Source organism: Cynara cardunculus (assembly GCF_001531365.2).
Source record: "Cynara cardunculus var. scolymus isolate 2C chromosome LG 2, CcrdV1, whole genome shotgun sequence".
Classification (NCBI taxonomy): Eukaryota; Viridiplantae; Streptophyta; class Magnoliopsida; order Asterales; family Asteraceae; genus Cynara; species Cynara cardunculus.
Genome location: NC_037529.1, coordinates 49,125,782 through 49,137,839, shown reverse-complemented (window position 1 = coordinate 49,137,839; position 12,058 = coordinate 49,125,782). Strand labels below are relative to the sequence as shown.

The following is a 12,058-nucleotide window of genomic DNA, read 5'->3' as shown; positions in this document are numbered from 1 at the left end:
GTTTTTACACGGTTAACCTTGGTGGTTCATATAACTAGTCCTTTAACAATTATTAGGAAAAGTATATACCAATATTCACATGTGAATATCCATTTGCATGAATCTTATTGGCATTATTAGAAAAATTGAATACAAAAATACCACAATATAGGCGTCAAACTGATGAGAATAATAATTTGTTTGATTCAATGTTTTGTAATGTAAATGTAATAAAAGTGTTTACATTATGAAATTAAAGAGGTTTATTTAATAAGAACCATACCATAACATTAAATGAATCGTTACCATCGGTTCCATGATTTTGTTTGAATATGCCTCTCTTTGGGAATTTCTTGTAACTTGATCTCGTGTCGTTATGAAATTCGAGTTTATATTAAAATGAAATCAAGACGAAATTTCTTTAATGTATACATATCAAAATTCATTTTTATTTTCATCTACAATATGTTCATCGAGTTCAGATCTCCTTCATATTTTCTTTCTAAATTCGATCTAAAACACAATGAAAACTTGAATCTACCATTCAATCGTTTACTCTTCGATCAACTGTATTTTCTTGGCTGCTTTTCTCATTTTACTTTCATCTTCCTTAATATGGTAATTTAGTACAGTGTCGAGGCCATCATCCCCTGTCTTTTTTGGGTTCTTGATCGCGTCAAGATCCGGATGATCCGAATTTATTAGATCCAAATCTTCTGATGATGATTTCGATAACAACAGTCGTTGTTTCTTGAAAAACAAGATCACGACCGCACAATCATCGATTTTTGAAGCCGGGTACTTGTATCTCCATGCTCGCACCGCATGATCAATGAGAAATCTTGCAGCCATTGATCGTTTTTTCACTGAACCAACTATTTTGACCACCTCGTTATTTGTCAGCACATCCCATACCTGAATTCAAGCAAGCATAGAGTTAACGAGTGGATTCAACGAGTCGAATGATGTAAAATTTTGATATTGATCTTACTCCATCAGTCGCTAAGACCACAAATTCATCTTCGTCTGTTAGTTTTCGGTAAAATATATTGGGAACACAGATAAGTCCGTAATCTTTCAAACAGAAATCCCCGAAAGCCCTCGACATTGCAAGTCCCGGGCAATCTTGATCAGGCATCCATACCCTAAACACGCTCGGTTCATGTTCCATCGCTTGTACTCTCCCGCCACTGTTCTTTATTCTTTCATATTCACCTATTTTAGAAATCACTAGTTAATGAATCATTACATATAAAGTCCACTACAACATAATTGGGTTTATAAGACGTCAAAATGTTCAAATGTGTCTTAATAAACTGTTTTATATGACTTATATAGAATCAAAACAATTGTGTCTTATTAGAACGTTGTACTAAGTTTAGAGAACATTTTTACAAGTTTTTAAGAAATTTTTGAAATAAAAACTCCTATTAATTTCTTATAAAAACAAGTGTCACGAAAAAAAAATTGTTTATAGGACATTTCTCAAATGTAAAAAAATTAACATGAAGTGTCCTGAACTTTTTTTAAGACGCCCAAAAGCGTTGTATAAACTTATTGTAGTACTTTTACAATTGAAAACAATCTATTATGACACTTGGACATCATTGGCGCCCTATAAATACAATTTTGTTGTAGTGAAACACTTTACAAACCAAGGAATTGAAGAAAGATCTTACTCTGAATGCTCGGTTTCAAGTCGACTGTGAGTTGGACTGGATGAAGCTTATCATCGTTACTTCTCGTGCAAAGAAGAGCTCGCGAATCTCCTAGGTTCATAATTAGCAAGTTGTCACCCTACAAAATCACAACAAACAACATTATATGAGAAACCAAATGATGGTGCTCATAATTGAGATTTAGTTTTTCAATGAACACTAGTACCTGTCTGAGTACAGATACAGACGTCGTGCCACTACCGTAGCTATCGATACTCGAATCTGCTTCAAGATCTTCGTCCACCTCTTTGAACGATTCAGTGATGCTTGCTTGCCACGAACGTAGAATGGGATCGTTACTATCATTGAGATTGATTACCTTTTGATCTGAACCATGATCCTGATTCGACCAACTTTTCCCATGAACGTGTGAATCTCTAAACAACCACGAGAGTTTCGATGGCAAGGCATCGCGTACATAACGTGCCACCTTGTGACCAGATGGACCATGTCCATCAAATACACCACAATAAACCACATCCCTTTCACCACCGAAGTTCTGAAAAATGATTCGAAATTTATAAATCGATGAAAAATATAACCATCTTTAAAAATCTATGGTTTTAAACGTTCTTACTTCCCAAACGGTCATCGCGTCCTGATTGGTCCCTTTTCGTCCTTGTCGAGTGAACATGGATACAAATTTGGTCGATCCTTGTAACCGCACACGGGCCCCACAATCGCCGATGGTTATGATCTGGTCATTGTCCTCGGCCTCGCTATCTTTTGGTTTGACACCATGGTCATCCGATAAGTCCCCTCGGTATCTCACGCCCATTTGGCACGAACAACACGCACCCATTTTTTGTACCGATGAACCGAAGAAATTTCAAAATTTTCAAGAAAAATAAATATGTGAAATTTGAAAATTGGATGTTGTGAAACCAAGGGGGAAGAAGGTCTAAAGAACCTCAAGCAAAAATGATTAAAATTTTGGTATGATGAAACCTAATTTCATGATTTTGATGTATAAATAAATTATTTAAATATATTTTTGTTGACGAATTGTTCCCAAAACGATGACGATGGATTATTGATGAATGCCCGAATAATGTTACTGTGATGATCGTTGGCAAAAGAATACGGTCATTGAAGACGATGCCAAAATGACCGTGCTTTTGCCATTCTTTCGATCCATTTTTATTTTTCTTTTTATCCTCTCTCTATGTCTTGGAACCTCATATTTTACGGAATTATTTACGATATTACTATATTTGTACAATCACAAAGATTTGTCCATTAATGAAGGAATTCCTTAACCGATCTTTAAATTTCAAATTGATAACATAAATATTAACTTGTATAAATTACTTAAAATCGAGCATTTCTTGTGTGCTTTTGATATTATTTTCAAATAAAAGTATGTGATATATGATAAATTGATGATTAAAGAGAAGGCTTGAAATGAACTACGTGACATAAATATCATCATACACATATGCACATGTATACATACAGTTATCATGGTATCAATAAACTATATAAAAGAGGGATGTTCAACGTGTTTATGTTTTGATATTCAACTACTTTTTTTTTGCATTCCATAATATTAATCAACTTAAAAATAGACAACAGTTTATTAGCCCGTGCAAATTTCATACCTAAGGGGTCAAATACTTATCGAATGAACATGACAAATCCTTTCATGGCTTCTTTCTAACTACTTTGATATTCAACTACTTATTAGCCTGTACAAAATTCATACCCAAGGGGCACCCTAAGGTGAAGTGTTGGGTCGAATAAATTCTTTATCATGCAGATCCTTCAATTGAGTAACCAGTTCCTTCAATTTTGATGGAGCCAACCGATACGGCGCCTTGGCTACTGGTGTTGCTCCAGGTAAGAGATCAATTCTAAATTCAACAACTCTGTCTGTTGGTAAACCCGACAAATCTTCTGGAAAAACTTCTGGGTATTCATTAACAACTGGAATCAATTCCTTCTTTCCTTTCTCTTTCTTTGCATCAATAACATATGTCAAACATCCATGACACTTCTTTCGAATACATTTTCGAGCTTTCAATACAGTCAAAAATCTAGTATGATGATCCTGACGATCACCATAGATAACCACTGTCTCTCTGTTTGGCAAAATGATTCTGATCATTTTCTTATTACAAACAATACTGTCCTGATGTTCTGCCAACTAATCCATACCCACTACTACATCAAACTCTTTCATCGGCATTGGGAACAATCGAATTGGTATTTCATACCCCTCAATAACATAACGCAGTTATTGAACATACTTATAACAGCCTAGATTTTGTTATTGATTAATCTTGGTATAATTATTTACATGAGAGTTGGATGTTTTATCTACTTGTACCCTTGTTTTAAATAGTTGTAGTTTGGACTAATAATGTAAGCCCTAGTTTATGTAAAGGGTTAGTTATGTAGAAAATAAATTGGTCTTAGGACTAAAAATGTTAAGAAAAATCCATATAAAGACTAATATTAGGCAATTGATGAGGGGTAACCTTTGCTAAGTGGGTATTCTTTTACTAACTATTTAAACACTAAATTTTCAGAAATTAACTCATTTATTTCCCTTTCACTTCTCTCTCTAGACCTAAATACTCTCTTCACATAAACCCTAGAAATGGTTTCATCTTCACATGCATCTTCCAATTTGGTGAAATTTTGAAGATTTAATGCTAAGTGATTGAAGTGAATGTAAAGAATCAAGGTATGAACCTATAAATTTCAAGATTTGTGGTCTAATTTGTTGATTTGTGATAAAGTTGGGAAGGTTCATGTTAGGRTTCATAAGGTTTTTACTAGTAAGCTAAACCTTTGTTAAATGATGTTAATTTGATGTCATTGTTAGTTAAAGAAGTTATAAATTAAGTTTTAATCATTTATTTGCAATATGGTAAGCTAGATAGTTAATTCTTGATGGTATTAGTGTCAAACTTATGCAAAAGGGGCTGTTTTGAGCTGTGTATATGAATCTTAGTACTGCTGGTTGTTTAAAAATTCATATAAAATCACTCGTTGATCCGATTGAGGTGTGCCATATATTGTTGGAAAGGTATCTGTGTCTTCTACAACTTTTTAGTTTATGTCCAAACTTGGTTTTACTTCCATAATGCTCAAAACAGTGAGTTTATGTAGCTGGTCCTGTGCAAAAATGGGATTTGCATACTGTTTTTAGAAAATTCATATAAAATAGGTTTTTCCTCCAAACTGAATGAATCCAAATCGACTGGAACCCTAAGTAATCKKYCTACAACTTTTGTTTAGACATTAACAMCWGAATGCAGCTCTAAGTATGAGAAAAATGATCAAAGTCAAGTTGGTTCAAAGCTGTTTGGTGCAGGGGATTTAGTAACTTTATTTTTGCTTGTACTTTGTGCTTTGAGGATTGTAACATCCGTAGATCTTGTATCAATCAGTCACATTCATGTGTAACTTATTCAGGACCAATCTTAGAATAAGAAAGGGGCATTAACAAGGGGATAGGAGCTACGGGCTTACTTTTTCGATTTCCGTCTAAGGTACGGATACCCGATTCTTGTGACTTTCTTTAATCACTAATTCATTATAGATGCAATATTGTATCTCTTTACCATCTTGGCATCTATCACTTGTATATAATCTTAGTTTCATATTTTGTGAGATTACCCTTTTCACATTGAATTGATATGTTTTGGTGATTTGAGCACTTTGTGCTTTAAGGCCCGACATCGAGGGCAATGATGTTGTGACGCCTCCATGGCGGCTATAAATTGTCATGGCGTCCTCGCTATTATACCCCAATGTCAATAAGTGGGTCTGGCCTGGTACCGGCTAATTTGAGGGCGAATGGATTGATCCTAAGAACCGTTATCGGGAGCCGTATTCGGGAACCATTTTTGGGAGCCGATTATCGGAAGGGAATTGAGTGTATTGCCCTACACTCATTTCCTATAGTTTGAGTGGTCCGTACAACCCTTGAACCCAATTGATTTTCTTATTTAATCTTCAATTCTTGAAATGATGATATTATTTTAAATTATTTCAATATGGACATTTCATGTTAATTATTAATTGATTCCTTAATGTTCTGGTTTTCGGATTCCTTATAATTATTATCTTTTATTAACTCGATTTATATTTGCAATCTTGTTACTTTAATTATCCGTTCACTGAGCATTTGGCTCAGCCGAGGTTTGTTTTGTCCTCGGCAGGTACATGAACATAGGTGGGACTATCACGGGACTGAGAGCGATGAAATATGACTATTTTAAAGACGACCTTGGATAGTCTAGTAGTTTTTGTTTATGTATGTATATTGTAACTATATCCATGTTGTCTTAACTTTTAGTCTACCACGTTCTTTTGATAGATGTACATAGTAACTCTGGTTATCTTGTATATATATATACTAGCTATTTATCTTGTTAGGTTTTCCTCCGTAACACACCATCTTCCGGCCATGCGAGACAAGGGTGTTACAATACTAGTAACAGATTCCTGACTATTAGCAGTATCAACTACTAATTTGTCATCAAGTAACACAGAATTCAGACATGCAATTTGAGCAAACGATGGTCATACAAATGAAAAGTTTGAACCATAATCAAATAACACTTTAGCACGTATAGAATTCAGAAGGAAGGTACCTGTTACTACATCTGGTGCAGCCACTGCGTCATTCTTTGTCATCTGGAAGGACCGTCCTCGTGCCCCTCCTTGCCCTCCTCTAGATACTGTAGGTCTTCCCCGAGTACCCGATACGTTACTCCCCATAGTCAATTGCGGAGTTCTCAACAACGGACAGTTGGGTCGAATATGGTCTGGGGAATTACAATTAAAGCATATTCTATTGGTTGGGCAGCTTCTTGACAAATGACCTGTCTCGCCACATTTATAACATTTCCTCGGATCTAATTTGCAGTCCCCTTGACGAACTTGTCGGCACTGAGCACAAACTTTCTCACCGACTTTCTGTTCAGCTCTACTATCATATTTCATTGATTCTGGCCCTAGAAAGTTAGATGAAGGCCCTTCCCATTTTATTTTCTCTATAACTTTAACCTCTGACTGTCGATTCTTATTTCATTCTGTCATTTCCGCTGCATCCATGTTTAGTGAAAAGGTAGTGGGATTCATAGCGATTACAAATTCATGAATTAAAGGTTTTAACCCCCCAGATATACCTCTCTACTTTCTTGGATTCTGACGAAATATAGTGTTCAGCAAACCGAGAATATTCGATAAACTTCTTAGTGTACTCTCGAACAGTTTCGTTACCCTTTTCCAATTTCAGGAAATCTTCCTCCATTTGTCGTACAGCCATCTTGGGACAGAACTGATCTTTGAATCGATTAACAAATTTCGTCCAAGATAGTGTTTGTAAGACACTTGTCCTGGCCAAAGACTCCACTTCCCACCAAAACAGAGCATTAGACTTCAATACCGACACAATAAATCGAACTTTATCGGTTTCTGGACGCCTAATGGTGTTAAACACAGATTCAATCTCCTTGATCCAACACATAGCTTTTACTGGATCTCTTTCCCTAGAGAAAGTTGGCGGTTTACATGTCAGGAACATCTTGATGTCTCTTTCCTTGTTATGAGTAACTGGAATAGAGGGATGTATTTCCACTCTTTCCATTTCAACCCTAGCTGGTATTCTCATAATAAACGTCAAGGTTTCCCTTAACTTCCCCATTTCCTTTGCCAGCATATCTCTGGTTATGTATTCTGGGTGTAGCACTTGTTCCTCCTGAACATTCCCAGAGTGGAATTCTTCATGTTCAGAATGTGTTTCAGCCCGACCCCTTCCCTCTGTCTGGATTCTTCCTCTGCCCCTTCCCCTTGTTCTTCCTCATCCTCTATTTCTAGAAGTACTTGTTGGAAGATTAACGAGTGATTCCTCCCTTTCCTTAGACTCGTGATGAGCCATTCTCTCAGATCTCCGCATTCGGCTAGACATCTGCAGATTTCAATGTTAATAATCACGTATTCACATTCCTAATATAATGAAGCACTAAAGTCTAGATATGTACCTATAAATTCATAATTACACTGGCCAGATGTAATTAAAATTTACTTACACACTGTTCTTTTAACTCATCATATTTATTTCCAATGGTGCTAACTATGTCTGGGACCCTTAACATGCAATGAAATTGTTTAAGTCTAGGTATCATGGTGTTAAATACCTAAATCCCTTAAACTCAGGCTCTGATACCACTTTATGTAACACCCCATACCACACATTGCATGTAACACATACTTCATTCACAAGAAATACATGTTTATACACCACTCAGGTCCCTTAGTACAAGAATCTACCATACATAATACATGGCCTGAAAATTCAAAATACATTTCTTGTACTAATCAACGTTCATCTATCAAAACTATACATCATAGACAAATCTTCATGCAAATACGCATATAGGAAAATATCACATTTTCCCCTTTCCCTTACCGTCCACACCTCCTGCAATACATATTTAAAATCACAAAACGAGGGTTAGACCGAAAGGTCTAGTAAGATCCCTTTTTATGCCATTGCAGGGTGAGAATCACCAAAACTTTATTTAAAACAACTTTTCATATATATATATATATATATATATATATAGCAAATATATGAACAAGTAAAACATAATACCAGTACCTTCCAAATTCCAAAGCCAATCTCTCAGATTTTAAATAACACCTCCAAACCAATTAGGTTTGGACCAAGCAGGTTTATCTTAATGTCACTTTTAAACCTTTTAAATTAAAACAAGGTTTATTCAAAGTTTCGGGCCATAAACCTGTTATCTCCTTCTCAATAACATCCAAACTATGATTTCCAATAAGAACCCTGATTCAAAATATCTAAATCACAAAGAAATAAAGATTCCAAATCGCGGTAATCTTAAAGGATATAACAGAAAGAGTTATATTACATATCTAAATGCCACCCTTATATCCAAAGGTACACCTCTCCTTGATATGTCACCCTTATCCTATGGTACAGCTCTCCTTGATATGCCACCCTTATTTCCTCATCAAAATATATTATAAAAATATTTCCAATTAGAACAAACCTCAGTCATAAATATCCTAATGGAACATCATCAGTTCAAAATCATCTTTGTCAGAATTCTTATTCTTTATCATTATAAAAGAATATTATAATGATACTTTATTTGATCAATCATTTTAGTCAAAGTACAAATCCGGTCAATATAGACTTGGCCGGACTTCATCTCTGGTCAAGTCTTGGCCGATTAACCAATCCGGACAACACTTATATATTTGTCTGATTTATAAGTCCGGACATCAAGTCCTCTTCTCTGATTTTCATATCCGGACAACTTGGTATTAACTCGATCAAGCTTTGTCTGGTTTACATCTAAACCGGACATACATCATTCCGATTATAAACAAATTGGGTAGCCTTGAGCGTATTCCTACTTCTCCAATCAATATCCTTGTCAGATTCATATATTTCAAAATCTCGCTAACTTTTTAAATCACATAACACTATGATTGATTTAAGGCTATATCAAACAACACGTGTCCGATTTAGCACAAACCGAACATCACTTGTCCGATTTAAGTCTAATCCAGGTGTAAGTTTATAATACAAATCAGTTATGCAATTCAAGGTAATTTTAAAACATTTAACCACTCACCTTTTTGAAATACTTTTGAGAACCAAATTTGATTCCAACTTCTTGATTTCAACTTCAGATATCCGGTTAATAAGCAATCCAAAGAAGACCTCAACTTTTCCAAAGAAGCAGAAAACTCATATTGAAATCCTTCTTCCTTATTTATACCCCTTTCCTTATTAGGAAAGGCGGCTACTCCCACCTCATGCACACATACATACATACCCATGCATACACCTCATGCATGCATTCCAACATATGTATGCAAACACACATAATCATGCATATATATTTACTTAAATATACATATCATGCATTTCCTACATATGCATACATATTTTTATATAAAATTCACATACTTGCATTATCAAATATATCAATTTATCGTGTTGTCATATAAACATATAATAAATGATCACGTATTAGTTACCTCAGGTGATAACCAAGACCCGATTATCACACTTACCCAGGTAAGCGTTGGATAAACGACCTCCTACACCGCTTGCTTCAAAAAAAAAAGAACAATAATACATCTTTATCTAGAGAAATAACTTAAACTATATAAAACTCGATGGAAAAAATAAAAATAACAGACCACTTAATACTTGTTAAATTTTACTATACATCACCTTAAAGATCAAACAGAACTTGAATCTTTCGTTTATGGAGTCAGACTCATCCCTGTTTTTTAAAGGTCATTTGGAGCATATTTGATATGATCATTCCTTTAGCCTGTAGAGGTCTTCATCCTACCTCATAAACCAAGCAGAGTAGAACTTTCATCGTACAATTTTATGTTTATATATATATATATATACACACACACATATATATATATATATCATATCTATATATATATATATATATATATATGTATTTGAACCTTGGAAAAATATTCCAATCCATCATAAAGAAACCAGATGGGCTCTGGTTGATCTTCATGTTTAACCAGAGGGTCTCTGATTGTAATTGGAACTCAAATTCTTTTAAGTATTTAACATTTTTTTGACCCAAAGGCTCTGGATAGACGAACCAGAGTCTCTGGTTGACCAGTTGGCCTTTGGTTGGCTTTGTTTTTGGGTTGGCCTTGCTTTTGGTTGGCGAGTCCACAGGGGCTCTTGTCCTTAAGAACCAGAGGAGCTTTGGTTGGTCTTGCTTTATATGATGTAAACTTTACCATGGGGTCTTTTTCAAAGATACTAGGTATTTGAATAACTCTAAACTCAAGGTCTTCAGACTTCGTCTTCAGATTTTAGACAAACGCTGTTCTAACTTTAAATTTAATTTACTGGTATATTTTCATTTCTAAATTCAATTTTATTATAGGGTTAACTTCATTTTAACTAATTTTTGATATAGTTTCATTTCTAAATTCAAGTCTGAAGAGTTATTCTTCAGAGTTATACTTCAACATTATTTTAATAGTACAAGTCTCAAGTCATTCTTCAGAGTATTACTTTAGAGTTATTTCAAGAGTACAAGTCTGAAGTCATTTTTCAGCGTTATACTTCAGAGTTATTTCAAGAGTACAAGTCTAAAGAGTCATTCTAATGACTTAGCTCACCTGAACTCTGAAGGCTGCTTTTTCAAACTTAGCTCACCCGAACTCTGGAATCTGAACTCTGAAGTCTTCTTTTTCAGACTTAGAAGTCTGAACTCTGAAGTCTTTGACAAGTCTGAAGAGTCATTCTTTAGAGTTAGCTTACTGAATTCTGAAGTCTTCTTTTTTAGACTTAGCTCACCCGAACTCTGAAGTCTAAACTCTAAAGTCTAAACTCTGAAATCTTTTTTTCTTTTTTTCAGACTTAGAAGTCTGAACTTTGATTTAATGGATTGATTTTCTACTTTAGAGTTATTTCAAGAGTACAAGTCTGAGTAATCATTCTTCAGAGTTATTTCCAGAGTATAAGTCTGAAGAGTCATTCTTTAGAGTTAGCTCACCCGAACTCTGAAGTCTTTTTTTTTCAGATGGAGCACCATGTAAAGCACCATGCATAGCCATTACATAGTACATGTAGAGCCTCTGCAAGTGCATGCAGCGCTTTTGGCTTGCCTATATAGAGCTCTGAAGTTTGAAGAGTTTCACTTTAGAGTTATTTCAAGAGTACAAATCTGAAGAGTCATTCTAAATTTACTTCTAAGTTTAAATTCAATTTACTGATAGTTTCATTTCTAAATTTAATTTATTCTAAGATTAACTTTATTTTAACTAATTATTGATATAGTTTCATTTCTAAATTCAAGTGGAAAGAGTCATTTTTCAAAGTTATTCTTCAAAGTTATACTTCAAAGTTATTTCAAGAGTATAAGTCTGAAGTAGCATCGTACTTTCGATTATCATTCATGTATGTAAGATAAGTTCTTGACATGATTTAATTTTTTCAAATAACCTCGTGTAATACACGGGATCGAGTCTAGTATATATATATATATATATTATATATATATGTGTGTGTGTGTATGTGTGTGTGTATATAGGGTTGGGTTCACATGAGATCAGTTTGTTTTGGTGAGACACATGAGACCACATTTTTACACTTTAAACTTCACAGGAATTCAAGGTGAAGGTAAAAAATAATCTGAAACTTCACAGCAAAAACACTGTGAAGGTTACCTTCACAGTATTTTGTTATAAAGTTTCAAGTGTAATAAGATGGTCTCATAGGTTTCACGAAAACATGTTGGTCTCATGGGATCCCAAGTCTATATATATATATATATATATATATATATATATATATATATATATATATA

The 12,058-nt window shown here is 34.5% G+C and overlaps 1 protein-coding gene across 1 annotated transcript; it reads right to left on the bottom strand.

Moving 5' to 3' along the window:
- Positions 1-531: 531 nt before the first annotated feature.
- On the bottom strand, positions 532-2,499 carry LOC112506139 (probable protein phosphatase 2C 65). The gene is made up of 5 exons (XM_025110166.1): positions 2,275-2,499; positions 1,864-2,196; positions 1,659-1,776; positions 971-1,194; positions 532-894 (listed from the first exon to the last, which is right to left on the bottom strand). Exons 1-5 carry the CDS (start codon positions 2,497-2,499, stop codon positions 532-534), a joined length of 1,263 nt encoding a protein of 420 aa, XP_024965934.1.
- Positions 2,500-12,058: the final 9,559 nt, after the last annotated feature.